Source organism: Rhincodon typus, chromosome 9 (genome assembly GCF_021869965.1).
Source record: "Rhincodon typus isolate 14 chromosome 9, sRhiTyp1.1, whole genome shotgun sequence".
Lineage (NCBI taxonomy): Eukaryota > Metazoa > Chordata > Chondrichthyes > Orectolobiformes > Rhincodontidae > Rhincodon > Rhincodon typus.
The window spans coordinates 15,077,985-15,100,467 of NC_063340.1; the positions used below are offsets into that span (position 1 = coordinate 15,077,985).

A 22,483-nucleotide genomic window follows, 5' to 3' on the forward strand; every position below is an offset into this window, starting at 1 on the left:
GACAGTGCGGCGCTCCCTTAACGCTGACCCTCTGACAGTGCGGCGCTTCCTTAATGCTGACCCTGTGACAGTGCGGCGCTCCCTTAATGCTGACTGTGTGACAGTGTGGCACTCCCTTACTGCTGACTCTGTGGCAGTGCAGCACTCCCTTAACGCTGATCCTCTGACAGTGCGGCACTCCCTTAATGCTGACCCTGTGACAGTGCAGCCCTCCCTTAATGCTGACCCTGTGGCAGTGCAGCGCTCCCTTAATGCTGACCCTCTGACAGTGCGGCACTCCCTTAATGCTGACTCTGTGACAGTGCAGCACTCCCTTAACGCTGACCCTGTGACAGCGCAGCACTCCCTTAATGCTGACCCTCTGACAGTGCAGCGCTCCCTTAATGCTGACTCTGTGACATTGCGGCACTCCCTTAAGGCTGACCCTGTGACAGTGCAGCCCTCCCTTAACGCTGACCCTGTGACAGTGCAGCGCTCCCTTAACGCTGACCCTGTGACAGCGCAGCCCTCCCTTAATGCTGACCCTGTGACAGCACAGCACTCCCTTAATGCTGACTCTGTGACAGCGCAGCGTTCCCTTAATGCCGACCCTGTGACAGCGCAGCGTTCCCTTAATGCCGACCCTGTGACAGTGCAGCGCTCCCTTAATGCTGACCCTGTGGCAGTGCAGCGCTCCCTTAATGCTGACCCTGTGACAGTGCAGCACTCCCTTAATGCTGACCCTCCGACAGTGTGACACTCCCTTAGTCCTGCCCTCACATGCACCTCAATCCAGATCCTCGTAGCTTGATGCTTGAACATTCAATATTGAGAGGTGAGACTGCAGTTAACAGGACCAATATTGACAGGGAATGTACATTTCTACACTGGAAACAGAACGAACCTTGGAATTAGTGATCAACTTTGGCTTTTCATGATGAGTGAGCCTGAAGCCAGTTGTTTTGAGATTTGATTATCATTCACCACTGCTGTAATGCAAGCTGAATCAGGCCTATTGTGTTGTAAATACCTCACAGCCTTTCGTTACTCGGCACATCTGCTCATTTCCAAAACACAAATGCAAATGTTTAAATATTGTCGGTCTCCATCCTGGCTCAGCCCAGCTGCTGTAAAAACTCCCATCTATGTTCATAGAACCTCCAAACATGACCCTTCTCAATGCTGCCCTGCCAGTGTCCAATCTTTCACTCTCTGTGAGCTTCAGCTCATCTAAACCTCCGCTGACTCTCAGCGAAACCTGTTCACCCATTGCTCCTGCGCTCGCTGCCCTATCCTTATTCCTGGTCCAGAATTGCGTCTATTTTTAACATCCTCTGCCTTGTTTTCAAGTCCTTTTGATAGGCTTAAACTGCAGTCCCCCTGCCCAACCCTGTTCCTCCCCATTCAAGTTTGCACAAGCCTCCAATACACCTGCGTTTCTTGAATGACGATATCTTGTGCAAACTTCACATCCCTGTCCCTGCTTGGCCATCCATGCCGTAATCTTCCTGGTCCTGAGCTCTGGAATGTCCTGCCTTCCTATTGGACGTGCTAATATCTCCTGGCACCGATTGGGCTTGATCCGGCTCCTGTGAGTCTGGAAGGGTTTTAATGGTGCCGACGGCACTATCTGAATTCACTGACGGTCAAGGCTGTTGTTGAATCCGCAGCAACGAGCGAAACAGCTTGCGGCGAGGAGACGGGACGCGCAGCAGCTCCTGGCCCGCGGGAGGGAGTTACAGGCAGCTGCCGAGCTCTCTATGTCCTCCAGGGAAGAACTGCAGAGCCAGGAGGCAGCCCTCCAGGCTATCGAGAGAGCAGCGGACAAAGAAGAGGGAGAACTGGAGGTAAAGACTGGTCCTGGGTCCTGGCAGGCTGGGCGGTGCGGGGAACGGGGAGATGGCCGGGAATCCCACGCATTTGCTGCCCTTTGTCCCTGGGGGTGTTGGGTTTGAGAGACCCAGGGGCGATACGCATTGCGGCCACAGTATGCCAGCAGGTGGAGGGAGTGGGGGTTGAAGTTGTCTTGGATAGCACGCAACGCTTTGAGAACCAGCCAGTCCATCCCATTCTGTCTCGAGCCTTGCAGATGGGACAGGGGTTTCGGCGAAATCGGGAGGGGAGTCACTTGTGGCGGATGTCGCAGCTTCTGAGCCGTCTCTGTAGTGAGGACGTCTCAGCCAACTGAGTTTCTGGTCCCTGGGTGATGCCCTGCTGAAGGATGCTGGGAGAATAGGCACTGAGTCTGCTGCTGATAGGCCCAGGGAGGACAGTAGACTTTGCCTGTTGACAGTCAGGCATGAGTGTCGCTTGCCGATGGCAGAACCGGGCGTGATGTGGTGGGATCCGACGGCAGGGAGTGAAGAGAGAGAGTTGACGTGTTGCTTTTACCTTGTGCTGAAGGAGACACTAAATCGATGGCAGCGTTTTGAAGAGGAGAAGGGGGAGCTGACAGAATTCCTGAACCGAGCTGGAATGGGCACAGATCACGGTCGCTTGTTTAGCAGCCTGGAGGGCCTCAGCTCAGAGCTCGAGCAAGCAAAGGTGGGAGCTTGCAGCCTGGCATCTTAGCGTCGTCCTTTATTAATTCTTTCGTGGGTTGTGAGTGCCATTGGCCGGGCCAGATTTGTCGACCTTGAACTGAGTGGCTTGCTTTACCATTTTTGAAGGGGTCACCCAGATTCCTGTGGGTTTGGAGTCACGTGTAGGCTGCAGTGGGTGAGGGTGACAGATTTCCTTCTCTAAAGGACAGTCGTGTTGTTGAGAAAGCACCCATTTTGTCAAAGCTTCAACTGAAGATGTCTTTCTTTTCAGAAATATTCAAGTCCTGTACTAGCGAACCACCGTAGAGGATACCAGTGAGTCAGAAAGGATCTTTTGTGAAAAAGCAATCGGTGACCCCATTGTGGTGGTCACCATTACTGTGCGTAGCTGCCAATTCCACCCTTTTATGAATTGAACTGTAAATTCCACCAGTTGGCGTGGTGCGATTTGACCATTTGGATTATTATCCAGTAGATGTTACTCCTGATCCACCATCTCCCCACCTAGTCTTAGTTACTGTAGAGCTATAGAAGTCGATTGGTACAGCTTAAGTAAATACACAAATATCTTCAAAATGATGTGCTTCAACTCCATTCCTTTTTACTGGCAATGAAAAATTGTGAGGATTTCTACGATACCTTGAAACTTTGTCCTTTGCACAATTCTGTTGAGCAGCGCGGTGGCTCAGCGGTTAGCACTGCTGCCTCGCAGCACCAGGGACCTGGATTCGATTCCAGCCTCCGGTGACTGTCTGTGTGGAGTTTGCACATTCTCCCCGTGTCTGCGTGCGTTTGCTCTGGTTTGCTCCCACAGCACCAAAGGTGTGTAGGTTAGGGTGTGCTAAATTGTCTAGGACTGTGTAGGTTAGGTGGATTAACCATGGGAAGTGCAGGGTTCCAGGGATAACTGTGGGTGGGATTGTGTTTGGATTGACAGTGCGGGCTGAAAGGGATTTGATAATTCTTTGAAGCTCTTGTGCAGTGTGTGCTGATTCCTAATGGCCCTTACATTGCTTGTGCACACAGGCCTCTTGCAGAGACAGTGAAGATAAGACAGCCCAGGCTGAGGGCCTCTTACAGACATTGGAAAACCTGAAAGTGGGTCCAAACAGCAAACAGTCCCTGCAGCAACAGTCCAGAACGCTGAGAGACAAGGCTGTAAATGTCCGAGCAAAGCTGCAAAGCGAGTATGTGATCATGCTTCTTATCATTAATTTTCATCAGATTGTTGCTTGAGTTATCCAGCTCAATCAATCCTCCACTCGAGAAGTCATCTTAGTTATTCAACCACCTATTGAACCTATTTGTATTTGTTCACATCATCTGTGCTCCACTCAGTCATCAGCTCCCTAATACATCCCAGATTCATGGCCCTAGTGTGTAAAAAGTGTAGTTTCTGTCATAAATCTCTTGGTTTTGTGATAAATGCCCTCCATTTATAGGGAAATTAATCTCAAGAGATTGCATTTGATCAAATGTGACAATGAGAATATATTACCAAAATCACAGGGTGCCTTAAATTTAGAATAATTAACTTTCTATTGTCCATTATAAGGATTAGCTTTTTAGCCCATTGACTTTTCTGAGTTCTGCCACATTAATTAATTGATGTCCATGATGGAAGCCTACAGTTTCATCTCACACTCACCCAGACACACTGACACGCATAGCGCGCGCGCACACACACACACATTAACTCCAAAAGCAAACTAATGTCTTTCAATGTTTTCTTTGTCTTGCTGTAAAACCCCATAGTATAAACATGCTTCTATTAACAGTCCAGGAGGCACATATGATTTAACATCACGTTTCTGGAAAGACTGACCTAGTTAATTATTTAATCTCCTCACAAAAATAGACTTACACCCATATGTCGCTAGGTTAAAATCTAAACTCAAAAAAAATGCTATTAATATATATAAATCACATACCTTTAGCACAACTGTAATGTAGGAAAACCTCATAAAACAAGACACAGAAGGAGACATTCCAACTGTGATGAAGGGTATATTTTAAGGAGCATTTTAAAGGAAAAGAGAGAGATGGAGACAGTTAGGGAATTCTAGAGCTCAGGCCCTAGATAGTGAAAAGGACACTTGCCAGGAACAGTGGTGTTCTCAGAAGGTTGTTGGGTTGTAGCTCATTGCTGCGATAAGGAGGGACCATGAAGGGAAATTAACACTGGAGTGAAAATTGTAAAATCAATGTAGTCAGGAGCTGAGAGCCAGTGTGACGATTATCCGATATCTATCCCTGTAATAACTAACCTGGGGATTTGACATTGTGCCCATTGTCAAACTCACTTTCACACATTTCCACACCTCTCCTTCTTCAGTCATCCCTCTGTGCAACTACTGATCATTGAGGTGAGGTGAGATCTGAAGAACTGAGAAGCTTGTTTATTTTACGTGATCGATTCTGATTTCACTGACATCTTCCTTCTTTACTGCAGTGTGAAACATCTGGAAGAGATCAAGGCTCTGTGGGTGAGCTTATTAGCAAGGTTTGAGCCTTTGGGCCACTGGATGGTTGAGAAACAGAAAGAGCTGAAAGATGTAGAGGAATTGTCGATCCCACTGGAGGAAAAGCTTTCCAAAGTTAAGGTGCGTTGGTTACTTGGAGCAACATTCCCTTTCAGCTTTGAACCCTGAACAGGAGAAGTAGCAAAGTACAGTTTCTGTTCCAAGGGGATAGACAACCAACTAATGTTTGCTGTTGACTCGCAGCTTCTTGTTGATACCGTGGTGTCAAAGTCAAAAGAGGTTAAGAGCTTGGAAGAGGAGTCCCAGAACCTGGCCCAGTTTGTCACCTCTGGTGAGATTGCTCGTGTCAAGGTGCGATTGACCCAAATATCCAGGCAGTGGGAAGATCTCCATCAACGCACTCAGGAGGTGGGCAGTGAAGTGCAGAACCGAGTCTCCCTGCAACAAAAGCATGAAGAGGGCCTCAAAAAGGTACTGTGCTCTAAGGTCGCTCAGTCAGCTTGTGATTTCGAGCTATGAGTGAGGCTTTGTGTGTTGTTGCTGGATGTTGAGCATCTTTAGCTTCGGAGGGGACAATACCCTGGGGTGACATGGTGGCTCAGTGGTTAGCACTACTGCCTCACAGCACCAAGGACCTGGGTTCACTTCCCCTGTCTGTGTGGAGTTTGCACATTCTCTCTGTGTCTGTGTGGGCTTCCTCTGGGTGCACTGGTTTCCTCCCACAGTCCAAAGATGTGCAGGTTACATGGCTTTGCCATGCTAAATTGTCTGTAGTGTGCAGACTAGGTTTTGATTTGATTTATTTTATTGTCACGTGTACTCAAGTACAAAAGTACAGGAGTACAATGAAAAGTGTATAATGTTGCCACACAAGGCACCACCTTAGGTACAAGTAGCTGGTACAGCATGTTAAGAACAAGGTAGAAAGAAAGGACACAGTTAAAAGGAAGATTAGCCATGGGAAATGCAGGGTTACAGGGATAGGGTAGGGGGTTGTCCTGGGTGGGATACTCTTCAGAGGGTCGGTGTGGACTCGATGGGCCAAATGGCCTGCATCCACGCTGTAGGGATTCTATGATTCTAATACCCCTAACTTTTCTATAAAGTTAGAAAAGGAAACTGATATTTCCTTCTTAAAAATGTATTTATTGTTAATTGGCTGATACCAGGTATGGAGGGACTGTCTCATGAGGAGAGGTTGAGTAGTTTGGGCCTGTACTCATTAGAATATAGAAGAATGAGTGGCGACGTTACTGAAAGTGCTTAAGTGATCTGACAGGGTAGATGCTGAGAAGTTGTTTCCCCTGGTGGGAGACCCCTGCACCAGACAGCATCATCTCAGAGTGAGGAATCACTCATTTAAGGCAGCCAAGGGGAGGAATTTCTTCTCTTCGAGGGTAGTGAATTTGTAAAATTCTACACCACAGAGGACTGTCAAAGCTGTATTCAAGGCTGAGATTGACAGGTTTTTAATCAGTAAGGGAATCAAAGGTTATGGGGAGAAGGCGGTAAAGTAGAGATGAGGGGGGGTGATGGCCTATTGGTATTATTGCTGGACTGCTAATCCAAAGATCCTGGGTTCAAATCCCACCATGACAGAAAGTGGAATTTGAATTCATTAAATATCTGGAATTAAAATTCCCATGGTGTTTGTGAATCCATTGCTGATTGTCAGCAGGGTGAAAAGCCCATCTGGTACACTAATGCCCCTTAGGGAAGGAAACTGCCATCCTTACTTGGTGACTTCAGATCCACAGCAATGTGGTTGACATTTAATTGCCCTCTGGGCAATTAGGGATGGGTAATAAATGCTGGCCTAGCCAACAATGCCCTCATCCTGTGAATGAATTAAAAAAGAAACCAGATCAGCCATGATCTTGTTGAATGGTGGAGCAGAGTTGATGGGCTGAATGGCCTACCTCTGCTCCTACACCTTACAGTTACTGATTATGCATTCTGCATGTGCACAGTTGAGGTGTAGATGTGAAACTGTACGGAAAGGTGAGGTTGTATAAAAAATCTTTGTCTTTTGTAAATCAATCCTTAAAATCTTGCTTTATTCAATCAAAAAGGGCAAGCGATTTTATATTTGTTTCCTTTGTCTTTTCACCCCTTCTCAGGTCCAGCAAACACTGGCAGAGGTGGAGGCCACATTGATGGAGAAAACCAACAAATGCTCCTCAGCAGAAGAGGCTAACCGGCTGTTACAGGCACACCAGGTATGGAGGGCTATGATTGGCTTGGCTCACCCAGAGCCAGGGATTAGGCTGTTGTGGGGAATGGCCAGGACACAAAAGTGAGAGATACAAGTCTTTGTAATTTGGAAAGATGCTTGCAAGAGGTCACCCAAAGTTTTACGTAGAATCCCTACAATATGGTAGCAGGCAATTTTGCCTATCCAGTCCCTGACCCTCTGAAGAACATCCCACCCAATGTCACCCTATTCCTGTATTTCCCATGGCTGATCCACTAAGCCTGCATAACCCTGGACACTATGGTCAATTTAAGCAAGGCCAATCTGCCAAACATGTGTATAGAAGGTCATAGAATTCCTACAGTGTGGAAGCAGGCCATTCAGCCCATCAAGTCCACACCAATCCTCTGAAGAGCAACCCTCCCACACTGACCACCCTACATTACCCCTGTATTTCCCATGGCTAATCCATCTAGCCTGCACCTCCCTGGACTCTATGGTCAATTTAACATGGTCAGTCTATCTAACCTGTGCATCTTTGGACTGTGGGAGGAAACCCTCACAGACACGGGGAGAACATGCAAACTCCACACAGACGGTCACCCAAGGGTGGGATTGAACCCAGGTTCCTCGTGCTGTGAGGTAGCAGTACTAACCACTGAGCCACCATGCTTCCCCAAACATCAATAGATATAATTCACTGGTAGAGAGATAATGAGTTTCATTATTGACTTACAGGGATGGGGCATCACTGGCTAGATCAGCATTTATTACCCATCCCCTAATTGCCCTGGAGAATGTGGTGGGTGAGGTACCCTCTTAAACTGCTGCAAATGTCTGCATATTAAGTGAAAGAGCTGCTCTTTATTGTCCATATCATTTGGGATGTGTTTTTTTATAACAGAAACCAAAAACATTAAACATTAATTATATTTTTGCATTTGTACTTCTCTTTAGGGAATATCTCTAATCCAGCTGAGTGTATGCAGCCAAATCCTTTGATACTGTATTTTTAAGATGCGGCATTTTTATTCAGATTCTCCTTCCGCACTTGAATAATTTAGCAGACCTGCCAGAGGTTGCTGCCCATTTAAAACCCACTTTTGCACATTAATAAAAGATGTGGCTGTTGCATTACAAAATATAGAGGTCTGTTCTGGCTCTTTTCCTGTCGACTAATTTTCACTTTGGCTCTATCTGTGTTTGACCTGCACCTGCACTTTACTGTACCTTGGCTGATGGAGTTGGGGGAATTTTAAATTTCAGCGCTGATCTAATATGGGTAAAGAGCTGAATTTTCAATTATTTTGATCTCAACATGTGCCTTACCTTCTTTCAAATCCTTCCACTTGTAAAGATTCCCTCTGATTTCATATTTCATCATATTTCTGCTATTCCATCACACAAAAGTAATTGTGATCTAAATTCTGTCGTGGAAAATGTCCATGGAGAATGCACAATCCATGGAAGGTGTTGTTATTTTTATCGGAAGTGATTTTCCCTTGGTCTGCTCTGCTGCAGGAGTTCTGTCAGACCATCGACCAGATAAAAACCCCAATGGCTTCACTCTCAACAACTGTCCGTAGAGTCAGCAACAGGGATGAAGCTGCTCAGGAACTGAATACTCTGCAACAAAAGTACGAGAGGGTGCAAGATCAGGCCAAGGAAGTACAGGTGGTGCTGGAAGATCTGTTGTCTCTCTGGCAGAAGTATGTAACCCTGTCAAATTCTCATCTATGTCATTGTTAGAGCTTCTGTCAAGAATTACTAACATAGATATCACACACACGCACTAACACACATCCCTCACCAATACACACCTTTCTCACACACACCTCTGCCTCATGCACAGCTCTTACACACACACACCTCTCATCGACACACACTTTTCTCACACACACACACACCTCTTAAATGCGCACTCACACACCTATCTCTGATACACCCATGCACACCCACCCTGCCCACACACATACCTCTAAACTCACACTTTTCATACACATTATACTTCATCTACGCATTCTCTCTCTCTCTCTCTCACACACACACACAGACACACTCACACTCTCACCCAGATACACACACTTACGTGCGTGCACACACACATATACACTCACACACAACATCCACACACATAGACACACACACACATACATACACATACACAGACACATATACGCACACATACACACATACCCACACACATAGACACATACACACACACGCAGACACACCCATATACACTCTCTCTCACACACACATATTTGCACTCTCTCACACACACACCTCCACACACCTATACACTCTCTCTCACATACACACATACTTACACTCCCTCTCACACACACACCTATTTGCACTCTCACACACACACCTGCACACACATATACACTCTCTCTCACATACACACATATTTGCACTCTGTCACACGCACACACACCTCCACACACATATTTACACTCTCTCTCATACTCACACATATCTGCACTCTCTCATACACGCACACACCCACAAGCACACACTCTCTCATACACACACACACCCACACACATATTTGCACTCTCTCACACATACACACACGCACACAAAAACTAGGTGACTGTTTTGTAGTCATGTGTCCCAGCTGACAGTTTGATTCCTTCCCTTCTGCTACTGAAGGCATTGCTGATAATTGACCAAATGATGCAGTGTTTTGATTGGATAGATTTAGAGAAACTTGTCCCACTGGCAGTGGGGTGTCAATAGCCAGAGGACATTGATTTAAAGCAATTGCCCAAAGAATCTATCAGGGAGGAGTGGGGCATTAAGGAGAATATTTGTTTTGCCTTGCTCTGCCTGGAAGGATGTTGGGAGTAGATTCAATAACTACCTTTCAAAAAGGGAATTGGTGAGATGCTAGCAAGGAAATATTTTCAGGCGTTTGAGAAAAAGGAAGCAAAAAAACAGGACAAATTATTTAAGTCTTTCAAAGGGCTAGCAAAGACACACATAGTGGGTAGAAAGTGCTTCTTTGTTTCTGTCTGATGCTGTGATACAATGAGCTATTTGAAAATTCTTGAATGTTCTGCCAAACTCTCATGAGCCCAGAGAAATCTCAAGGCATTCTTTCTTCATAGGAAGACTAAAATCTCACCTCCATCAATTGATTTTAAGAACATCCATTCACACACTATCTGCTTTTCAATGAGACCCTATGCAACACTAACTGAGTGCACTGGAGCATATGTGGAGGTTACACAATGAACGTCAGGTTCGATAGTATTGAAATAGAAAAAGTTTTCAGGGCTTAGGAAAGAGAGAGGAGGTGTGGAACTAATTGGATAGCGTTGAGAGGCTTGGCACAAACATTGTGGACCAAATGGCTTCCATCTAGCTGTAAAGTTCTGCAATTGTAAAGGGGATTTGTTCACCTTTGTTGGATTTACAGTTGCAATCTCAATGCATTGGATAACATAGTTTACTCTTCCTTGTTTTGTAAAACTTGTGCTTTGTTGGACTCAGGTATGAGAAGGACCTGTCCAGCTTTGCCTCTTGGCTCGAAAGGCATGAAGCAATCACAGACTCCTGGTCACCCTACCTCCCTTCTGACCAAGCCAAGCTGCAAAATGAAGTGCACGCTCTGAAGGTAAGTTGCGAGCATAGCCGCAAGTGTTTACAAAGCAGTTAGTGTGCAGAGACCCAGGGACTGTTCGATCGAGATCTCAATGAAAAGCCACAAGGCAGCTTGAGTATGGTGCTTGAGTTCAGAACATCTGTGCAGTGCCTCCCACTGTATCTACAAGTTTAACTATTGCCCCTCACAAAGCATAAGGTCATTCACTGAAGTTCCGGATTTTGATCACAGTTTATCGCCTTGGCGAGGAACCATTGTTGTTATGTTTCAGAGCGTGCTGTTGCTTTTGTGAGAATCAGTGGTAATGCTATGGACCAGACCAAACCCCCTCAAAATTCAGAAGATAGTCTAGACCCTTTCTTTTTCTTATTTTAAATGTAAATATAAGGTGTTGCATTCCAGATACAATTCAATTGGTTAAACTACCGGATTTAAAGCAAAACACACTTGATTCATCCACTATAGTTAAAATACAACAAAAGAAAGAAGGAATTGGAATAACTTAACTCTATTGGAAAACTTAACAGAATAATAGATGCAGTATCCAATATAATAACATCCCATAAACACACCCTTGGCAAAAGGCAGATTCAGAAACAGATTGTCTCACATGCATTCTCCAATCCAGGAGGAAAGAACATCAAAAGGCAATTCTGAGAGAGAAGAACTCTGGTTTTCAGCTGTAGCAGAGGGAGAGATATGACAGCTTTTCACAACTCCTGCAGCTTCTGCCAAAAGCTAAACTAAAAATCCTGGTTTTGTGAGAGCTTGACCACACCCACTCCGGCTGCCTCTATTGTTCCAACATTAAAAAAACCCCAAGGCCTCACAAGCTGTTTACTGGCTTTCCAGCTAGACAGCTCAGTACCTCTGTCTTAAAATCTCTCTTCAAAAAAAAAACTCAGGATAAAACACCCTGCTAAAGCCACAGCATCATCAGAGTAATAAGATTCTGATGATGCCCATTGGTAGCCACCTTGTGTCCTAAGCAAAGCAGCAGAGAGAACTATCCAAATGACTAGAAAGGGAAATCTAAGAAACATTTTCATTGATATGGCTGCTTCCTCATCTCAGAACATCAGAAGATACAGCTGATAGCGTAGCTGTTGGAGAGGCGATGGCCTAATGGTATTATTGCTAGACTGTTAATCCAGAGACCCAGATAATGTTCTGGGGACCCGGGTTCAAATCCTGCCACGGCAGATGGTGAAGTTTGAATTCAATAAGATATCTGGAATTAAGAATCTAATCATGACCATGAATCCATTGTCAGGAAAAACCCATCTGGTTCACTAATGTCCTTTAGGGAAGGAAACTGACACCCTTACCTGGTCTGGGCCTACATGTGACTCCAGGCCCACAGCAATGTGGTTGACTCTGAACTGCCCTCTGGGCAATTAAGGATGGTCAATAAATGCTGCCCGGCCAGTGATGCCCTCATCCCGTGAAAGGAAAAACAATACCTTTGAAGCACAATGGCTGTTTTAAATGTAAGAAACAGGGCAGTTAGTCAGCACACACCCAACCAAATCAGCAATGGGGTTATGATGCCGAGGGAGTAATATGCCAAGACACTGGGAGACAATCTCTGCTCTTATTCAAATAGGATCATGAGATCTTTTACAACGATCTAAGAGGACAGGTGTGGGGGCGATGTTGGGTTGATGGCCTAATATGAAAGATATACCTTATACAGTGTAGCACTGCACTGTCAGCCAAAATTAGACTCAGGAGTAAGCCTTCAGCCTTCTGACTCTGAACGGGCTGCTCTATTTTTGGATTCACACAATTAAGTTGGAAGTCATTGTCCTCATCATTCTTCCTGGCTGATACATCTCCTGAAATGAGCTGATTAGCAATATGCCAAATTTGAGTTCCTAGTAGCCATAGCAAATAGCTCAAAAGCCATGAAATGGCCTGAATAAGCTCATTCTGGGCTCTCTGTTTCTGTGGGGACAGTTAAGACAGTCTGACAAGTCTTCCCATGGATTACTGTCACACGTGCTGTATTTCTCATCGTCCCTACAGGAGCTACAATCTGAGGTGATGCCCCAGGAGTCAGTCCATAGGAGCATTGTGTCACAAGCCAAGGCCTTGTACCCAGCCACCTCAGAGGAGAATGTGAAGGCAATGAAAACAAACTTACAACAGCTGGACAAGAGGTGGCAGAGTCTGTCCCACACTGTCAAGAAACGGTGAGATTAATTGTGTGTTTTTGCATTTGAATGAAACAAATAGGGTGGCACGGCGGCTCAGTGGGATCGCACTGCTGCCTCACACAGCACCAAAGACCCAGGTTTGATTCCAGCCTCGGGTGACTGTTGCACACTCTTCCCCGCGTCAGCGTGGGATCCCTCCGGATGCTGTGGTTTCCTCCCACAGTCCAAAGATGTGCAGCTTAGGGTGGATTGGCCATGGGATATGCAGGGTTACAGGGACAGGGTACGGGGATGGGTCTGGGTGAGATGCGCTTCAGAGGTTCATTGTGGACTCAATGGGCCGAATGGCCTGCTTCCACACTGTAGGGATTCTATGAAATGTTTTTAGACCAATTTTTTTTAGAGTTGATCTTGCAAGGCTGTGCTTGATTTTTTACGATGATATTTTAAAAAATTATTCACTCGGGATGTGGGTGTCGCTGGCTGGGTCAGCATTTATTGCCCGTCCCTAATTGCCCCTGAGAGGGTGGTGCTGAGCTGCCTTCTTGAATCGCTGCAGTCCATGTGCTGTAGGTAGACCCACAATGCTCTTGGGGAAGGAATTCCAGGATTGTGGATTGACCTACAACAGGTGGACTGCACGGTTCAAGAAGGCAGCTCACTTCCACCTTTTCAAGGGCAACTAGGGATGGGCAATAAATGCTGACCCAGCCAACAACACACACGTCCCATGAGTGAATAAGAACAGTAAATTAATTGGAAATCTGTATAAATAACGGATTCGACCTCCACTAGTCTAGTTCTGCACACCCCACTTTAGGAAGGATGTGACGGCATTACTGAGAGTGGAGAACAGTCTGAGGAAGATAGTTCCAGGAATGAGGAACGTCAGTCAGTTGCATGGCTAGATTGGAGTTGCTGGGGCTGTTCTTCGATGAGAAGAGGAGATTAGAGACGATTTGAGAGTGGGATTCAAAATCATGAGGGCTCTGGACAAAGTAGATGGAGAAAAACCGCTCCTGATAGCAGAAGGCCAAGAGGTAGAAATCACTGATTTAAGGTGACTGAAAGAAAGAAGCAGCGGGGATGTTAGAGAAAAACATTATTGTTCAGCAGCTGTTTAGGGTCTGGAAGCAGATTCTCTTGAGACTTTCAGAAGGGAATTGGATAATTACTGCACTTGCAGACCATGGGGTAGTAAGCTGACACAGCACCAACATAATGGACTGAATGGCCTCCTTCCACACTGTAATCATTCCAAAGCTGATACCAACTTACCCTCAAAGTATTGAGAGTATAATAGGATCGGGGGCTGTGGTAACGGGTTAGTCGTCCAGAGGCCAGGATATGTCGTAGAGTTATAGAACCATGCAGCATGGAACCAGCCTCTCTGCCCAACTCATCCATGCTGACCAGACATCCCAATCTGATCTAGTCCAATTTGCCAGCATTTGGCCCATATTCCTCTAAACCCTTCCTATCCATGTACCCATCCAGATGCCTTTCAAATGTTGTAATTGTACCAGCCTCCACCACCTCCTCTGGCAGCTTATTCCATACACGCACCACCCTCTGCATGAAAAAGTTGCCCCTTGGGTCCCTTTTAAATCTTTCCCCTCTCAGCTTAAACATCTGCCCTCATGTTTTGGACTCCCCTACCCTGGGAAAAAGACCTTGGCTATTCATCCCATCTATGCCCCTCATGATTTTATAAACTTTTATAAGGTCACCCCTCAGCCTCTGACCCCCAGGAAAAATAGCTCCAGTCTATTCAGCCTCTCCCTATAGCTCAAACCCTCCAACCCTGGCAACATCTTTGTAAATCTTTTCTAAACCCTTTCAAGTTTCACAACATCCTCCTTATAGAATGGTGACTGGAACTAAATGCAGTATTCTAAAAGTAGCCTAACCAATGTCCTGTACAGCTGCAACATGATGTCCCAATTCCTGTGCTTAATGCACTGACCAATGAATGCAAACATACCAAACGCCTTCTTCACCACCCTGTTTCCCCGCGACTCCACTTTCAAGGAACTTTGTATCTGCATCCCAAGGTCTCTCTGTTTGACAATACTCCCCAGGGCCCTACCATTAACTGTATAAGTCCTGCCCTGGTTTACCTCACCAAAATGCAGTACCTCACATTTATCAAAATTAAACTCCATCTGCCACTCCTTGGCCCATTGGCCCATCTGATCAAGGTCCCATTGCACTGAGGTAACCTTCTTCACTGTCCACTACACCTCCAATTTTGGTGTCACCTGCAAACTTACTAACCATACCTCCTATGTTCACATCCAGATCATTTATTCAGAGAGGGAGAATTCAAATCTCTCCACGGCAATTTGAGGGAAAATAATCTGAGCATTAGTTTGATTGGCCACCAAGCGTAGCATTTTTGTAAAAACCCAACCAATTCCTTTAATAAAGGAAATTGGCAATTGCTCCTTATTCCAGCCTTCCATTTTAAGTGACTGGGTCAACTGAGGAGCAGGAATACTCCAGCTCTGAGTACTAATTCTGTTACACTACCTTTGTTCCACAGGATTCGCTTGTTCGAAGAGGCAATTGAGAAACACCAGCAGTTTGATGAGTGTTTGCTGAGATTTTCCTATTGGGTTGAACGATTTCTGAGTGGCCTGCAGTCAACCTCCGAGATCATTTCCACAGATCTGCAGCCTGCATTGAATCACATAAAGGTAAAACCCTGTGGGCCCATTTTAAAGAGTTGAAGTGTTGTGAATTGGCTCTTAGCAACAAGTGACTGCTCACCTGGTCATCCGGTCAACACCAGCACCATTCACTTTACCTGCAATGAAAAGAGCAATTTTCCCATCTAGGGATGAGGTACTTCAAAGAGGCGAAAAAGATTGGAGGAATCAAAGAATTCCAACAGCCTGGAAGTGGGCCATTCGAGTCCATACCAACCCTCCAAAGTGCATCCCACCTGGACCTACTCCCTTACCCTATCCCTGTAACTCTGCATTTCTGATGGCTAACACACTGAGCCTGCACACTATGGACAATTCAGCATGGCTGATCCACCCTAACCTGCACGTCTTTGGACTGTGGGATGAAACCAGAGGAAACCCATGCAGACACAGGGAGAATGTGCAAACTCCACACAGACAGTTGCTCGAGGGTGGGATCAAACCCGGGTCCCTGGCGCTGCGAGGCAGCAGTGCTAACCACGGAGCCACCTCGCCACCCCCACAGGTGGAGTATTTCCCCTTGGTCACAAGAAAGGTTGAGAGGTGGTTTGAAAGAGGATTCAAAATCATGGGAGACCCAGACAGAAGAAATAGAGAGTAACCATTCTCGTTGACAGAATGATTGAGAAACAGAGGGCGGTAATTGAAGCAGGGTGGCAAAGGGATCAAAGGCAGCATGAGGGGGGAAAATAATCTTTTTTAATGCAATGATCAATTTGGATCTTGAAGGTCTAAGAGTGAGGTGATGAGAGATCAGCTGAGGCATTGGAAAGGGAATAGGTTCAGTATTAGAAGAGAAACCATATTAAGGGCTACAGGGAAATGATAGGGGGTGCTAGTGAAGCCAGATTGCAGACACTGACACCACAGTCTGAATATCTTTGTGTAGATGTTCTATAATTCCATAACTTTGAATGTCTGGAGTAATCGGTTACACAACAATGATTAGGAAACAGCGCTGAAATATTGCTGGAAATGTGAAATTAAAAGACAGATTTCTAGAAAGACTCAGGCAGGTGGTAATATGGAGTGAGAAGCAGAATTAATATTTCAGGTTGCTGGTCATTCATTAGAACCTAGATATTGTCTGACCAGCTGAGTGTTTATAGTATTTTGTGTTTTAATTTTTTTAAGGTGCTTGTTTGATGGAGGGGTGGTCCCTATCATTAAGTGAAAGGAGAGACTGGGAAATGAGGTTTTCAATATGACTTTACACTAACTGATACAACATTGGTTTTTGTTAGAGACGTCTGCATCACTAATGTCCTTTAGGAAGGAATCTGACATCCTTACCTGGTCTAGCCTACGTGTGACTTCAGACCCCACAGCAACGTGATTAACTCTTAACTGACCTCTGGGCAATTAGGGATCAACAATAAATGCTGACCTAGCTAGCGATGCCCTCATCCCTGAATGAATTTTAAAAAAAGGACAGATTTCCCAGACAGTTTTCAATGAACAGACTGCCACTTTAAAAATACAGGAGTTGGCAGATAGAGTTAGAGAGTCATAAAACACGGAAACAGACCCTCGGACCAACTCATCCGCATCAAGCGCACAACTCATTTTGACCTAGTCCGGCATTTGGCTCTCTAAACCCTTCCTGTTCATGTACCCATCCAAATGTCCTTTTAAATGTGATAATTGTACCAGCCTCTACCACCGCCTCTGGCAGGTCTTTCCATACTCACACCACCCTCTGCATGAAAATGTTACCTCTCAAGTCCTTTTTAAATCTTTCCCCTCTCACCTTAAACCTATGCCCTCAGCTTTTGGACTCCCCTCCCCTGGGAAAAAGATTCACCCTATCCATGCCCCTCATGATTTTATAAACCTCTATAAGGTCACCCCTCAGTCTCCAACTCTCTAGGGAATAAAGCCCTAGCCTATTCAGGCCTTTCCCTATAACTCAAACCTTCCAGTCCCAGCGACATTCTTGTAAATCATTTCTGAACTCTTCCAAGTTTAACGTCTTTTCTGCAGCAGGGCAACCAGAATTGTGGGCAGTATTCCCAAACTGGCCTCGCCAACATCTTGGTACAACTGCGACATGACATCCCAACTCCTGTACCCGGTGTTCTGACCAATGAAGGCAAGCGTGCCAAACGTCTTCACCACCCTGTCTACCTGCGATTCCACTTTCAAGGAACTATGTACCTGTACCCTTAGGTCTCTCTGTTTGACACTCTCCCCAGGTCCCTACTAATAACTGTATTAGCCCTGCCCTGATTTGCCTTACCAAACGCAACACCTCACATTTATATAAATTAAACTCCATCCGCCACTCCTTGGCCATTGGACAGTCTGGTCGAGATCCCATTGTACTGTGAGATAATCCTCCTCTCTGTCCACTACATCACCTATTTTGCTGTCATCTGCAAACTTACTGCTATGTTCCCTTTTCCTCCTCAGCCTATGCTTTCATTGCCTGAAACTAAAGTTGACCAAAGTTTGAAAAGTCCATGAGTTACAAGAAGTCAGACAACATTGTTAAAAAGAGAGAGAGATTGCTGAAGCCTTTCATTTTATATTGATCAGGGAACAAACGTGTTTTTTCTCATGTATTGATGTTTGCAGGAAGTGACATGCTGCCATCCACCGGGACTCAGTGTCTGCAAATAAAAGGAACCTGTCCAAGCCTTGTGCCTTGTTCAAATTATCAGGGGGCTTGGGCAACCAATAATTTCTCATTCATTTCTCCGCAGCAATGTCTCAGCCAATCAGTTTTGAGTCTCAGCTAAGCAGCAACCTTTTCTCGTGCAGTAGAAATGGTTGCAAATGCTTCAAAAATGGGGTTTCTTGCATTTGTCCTAACCATACAGAGTGCAAACCTTCAGCAATGTGTCTCTCCTTCCAACAATATTTCAGTTCTGTTCCATTCAGTGATTGAGATGCTGATAAAACTGTTTCTAATTCACATGCCACTTCATTATTCTGGAAGCTGCTGTACCACTTAAGGAAGTGGTCTTTCACAATAGCTCCTCCTGGAGTATGGACTGAACATAATCCAACAGCTCAGCACTTGAAAACCCAACATTTCTGCTCTGATAGTTGCTGCCTCTGACAAATTGATGGATAAGATAAGCGGCTGTTTCTTAAAAGATCTTTCAACTGACTGAAAAACTAAGCAAATGAATGGAATGCGGGACTGAGGCAAAAACAGACGTTTCAGTCCACCCTCCAGCAGTTTGCAGCTCAACGACACCCAGGTTTAACTTTCTCTGTTTGACTTGAACCTGGAACATCCACAGTTTTCAGCACCTTATTAAGGAGGGACATGTTCACATTGAAAACAGTTCAGAAGAGTTTCACCAAGCTGATTCCTGGGATGAGGGGTTTGCCTAATGATGAAAGGTTGATAAAGGTCTTTTCCCCAGGGTAGGGGAGTCCAAATGTAGAGGGCATAGGTTTAAGGTGAGAGGGGAAAGATTTGAAAGGCACCTATGGGGCAACTTTTTCACGCAGAGGGTGGTACACGTATGGAATGAGCTGCTAGAGAAAGTGGTGGAGGCTGGTACAATTACAACATTTAAAAGGCATCTGGATGGGTATACGAATAGGAAGGGTTCAGAGGGATATGGCCAAATACTGGCAAATGGGACTAGATTAATTTAGGATATCTGGTCAGCATGGACAAGTTTGGACCGAAGGGCATGTTTCATGCTGTACATCTCTATGACTCTGTGAGGTTGGAGCTGTACTCATTGGAGTTTCAGAGAGTGAGAGGTGATCTTATTGTAATCTATGTGATCTTGAGGAGGCTAAATACTGAGAGGACGTTCCTTTCATAAGGTGGTCTCCCATTTAAGATGGAAATGAGGAAGAATTTCTTCTTCCAGAGGGTCATTAATATTCAGAATTCTCTCTCCCAGTGAGCAGTGGAGGCTGGGCCATTGCATACATTCAAGGCTGAGTTAGATTTGTGACTGACAGGGGAGTTGAGGGTTATGGAGTGTACACAGGTAAGTGGAATTAAGTCCACAGACAAGTCAGCTGTGTTCTGATTGAATGGTGGGTAGTTTGAGGACCTGAATGGTCCACCCTTGCTCCTAAATTTCCTGTTCTCATGCCACGTTGAGGCAACTGGTTGGTGTCTTGGGGATGAAATGCACTCATTGGCCTAAAGTCAAGTCTGGGCTTCTTTTAAACACCAGACTTTGTTTGAATATCATTAGTTTATTTCCCGCATGCAACAAGTAGCAGGAAGACAGAGTGACAACTGGGTGGGGAAGAACAGAAAGTCTGTAGCCGCTTCTATGGTATTTTTGACAGAACGTCTTGGGTTAAACCCTTTGTAATTCTTGCCCTATTGTCCCAATGTGCAGGACCAAGCCGGAGCTGTGGAACAACAGCGTGCTGAACAACAGAGTCTCAACGACCAGGTGGAACAACTGTGCTCCATGTGTGAGCCTCAGGATCAGCTTCTCCACCGCAGGACTGAGGAGTGCTTCCAGCTTTTCCAGGAAGCCAATCAGGTTGTTGAGCGAAGGAAGGAAGTTCTCGGACAGTTGGCCTCCTTCCTGGAAACTCACAGAGCTGCCGGAAATGTGCTTCACAGGATTAGGAAGACAGTGGAGACAGCAACCAACTGGGACAAGGTTAAGACAGAATTGCTGGGCAAGGAGCTGGGTGACGTGACGCCAGACATTAAGCAGTTGGAATCCCAAGCCACGGCCCTTGACGCACTCATCAGTAAAGCTCAGTGCCATATGCAGGACGTGGGATCCGACTCGAGGACCTCCTGTCGAGTCTTGGCCGAAGGATTAGAGGCAGAACTGGAGTCTGTCCAGAACCTGTTGGGCACCAAACAAAGTGAGGCCGAAGCACTGAACTCTCTGTGGAAATCGTTTAGAGAGCGCAAGGAACAGTTGCTGAAGACTATTGAAGACATTGAAGAGAAGGCAGACAACGAGAGTCTGAAAGAGCCTACTCTGCCAGCTTTACAGCTCAGGTGAATATATTCTAAAGGGGTTGTGGTGCAGTATTGTACACAAAGGTTAGAACAAGGTAATAAAATGTAGACTTGCCCAGTTTTCAGTGAATAGAAAAAAAACAGGGAAGTGGGACCGGGCACATTATTGGAGCTGTGGGCTGAGAGGTCCCTGGATCTTGGCAGACTTCATACTGGAGTTGGTAATGAACTGGCTAGTGAAATAAAGCATAGAACTGCAGATCTGAAACAAACAAAAACAGAAATTTCTGGCAAAATTCAGCAAGTCTGTGGAGAGAAAATGGAGTTAACAGTTCGTGTCCAGTGACCCTTCTTCAGAACTGAGAGCAGCTAGGAAAAGCTGGCATCGGTATTTATTTAGCAATTTTTCTCTCTACAGATGCTGCCAGGCCGACTGAGTTTCTCCAGCAATTTTTGTTTCTGTTGGCTAGTGAGATAGCTGATGTATTGGTTTAAATTTTCCAGAATGCCCTAGATTCAGGAAAGTTTCCATTAGAATAGAAAATAATGAATGTAACTCCTTTATTCAAAAAGGGAAGAGACAGAAAGCAGGAAATATAAACCAGTCAGCTTAACTTTTGTAACAGGATAAATGTTGGACACTATAATTAAACATGTTATAAGAGGATGCTTAGAAAGGTTCATGGTAATCAGGCAGAGTCCACATGGTTTTGTGAAAGGGACATCATGTTTCATCAACTTATTAGAGTCATTAAGGAAATAACAAGTTGTGATAAAGGGAACCAGTGGAAGTGCTGTATTTAGATTTCTAGAAAGCATTTGATAAGATTAAAAGTTATTGCAGAACATCAAAGGTCAAGGTAGCAGGGTAACATATTGGCATGGATAGAAGATTAGCTTGCTAGCCAGAAACAGTCAGGCATAATGGCCAGTTCCAGTTGGCGAGGTGTCATGAGTGGTATAACATAGAGATCAGTATTGGGGTCTCAACTTTTTACAATTTGTGTTAATGGCTTGGATGAAGGGACCAAAGATATGGTTTGCTGATGACACAGTGATAGGTAGGAAAGTAATTTGTGAAGAGGACATGAGGATACAAAGATGTGTAGATAATTAAGTAAGTGGACAAAGATCCAGCAAATGGAGTGGGAAAATGTAAAATTGTCCATTTTGACGACTGTCTATATGGTGAGAGATTGGAGAACTCTCAGATGTAGGGGATCCAGGTGTGCTGGTAATTGTGGTGACAAGAAATAATTATGAAAGCGGATCAAATATCATTGCTTACTGCAAAGGCGACTGAATACAGAAGTAGAGAGGTTATGGTTCTTTTACACAGAGTAGTGGTGAGACCACATTGGAGTACTACGTACAGTATTGGTCTCCTTATTTAAGGAAGAATGTAAATATGTTAGAAGTGTTTCAGAAAAGGTTTGCTATACCAATTCTTGAAATGGATGGGCTGTCTTATGAGGAGAATTTTGACAGTGTTAGCCTTGTACCTGCTGGCATTAGAAGAGGAGGAGGCGACTGCATTGAAATGTATAAGAACGTGAGGGGTCTTGACAGTGTGGATGTAGAGAGGGTGTTTCCTCTTAGGGGAGAACCTAAAACTAGGGGTCACTGTTCGACAATAAGGAGACACCCATTCAAGAGTGAGATGGGGAGAATATCTTTTCTCACAGGAGTCTTTGTAACTCTCTTCCTGAAAAGTTAGTCAAAGCAGAGTCTTTGATTATTTTGAAAGCAAGCTCTCGGTGAGCAATGAGGTGAGAGGTTATTGGGGTAGGTGGCAGTGTGGAGTTGAGGTTACAATCGGATCAGCCATGACCTTATCGAAGGGTGAAGTAAGCTCGGGGGGCCAAATGGCCTACTTCTGCCCTTATTTT

At 45.2% G+C, this 22,483-nt stretch overlaps 1 protein-coding gene across 1 annotated transcript in view; it reads left to right on the top strand.

Moving 5' to 3' along the window:
• Positions 1–22,483, top strand: part of LOC109933920 (nesprin-1-like) — a 197,004-nt gene that overhangs the window by 70,689 nt on the left and 103,832 nt on the right. The window contains exons 23-33 of the mRNA XM_048600919.1: positions 1,650–1,826; positions 2,383–2,523; positions 3,549–3,709; positions 4,975–5,125; positions 5,249–5,476; positions 7,126–7,224; positions 8,721–8,908; positions 10,701–10,824; positions 12,841–13,007; positions 15,517–15,670; positions 20,008–20,633. Of these exons, the coding sequence (XP_048456876.1) occupies positions 1,650–1,826; positions 2,383–2,523; positions 3,549–3,709; positions 4,975–5,125; positions 5,249–5,476; positions 7,126–7,224; positions 8,721–8,908; positions 10,701–10,824; positions 12,841–13,007; positions 15,517–15,670; positions 20,008–20,633 (2,216 nt within the window). The remainder of the gene's footprint in view (positions 1–1,649; positions 1,827–2,382; positions 2,524–3,548; positions 3,710–4,974; positions 5,126–5,248; positions 5,477–7,125; positions 7,225–8,720; positions 8,909–10,700; positions 10,825–12,840; positions 13,008–15,516; positions 15,671–20,007; positions 20,634–22,483) is intronic.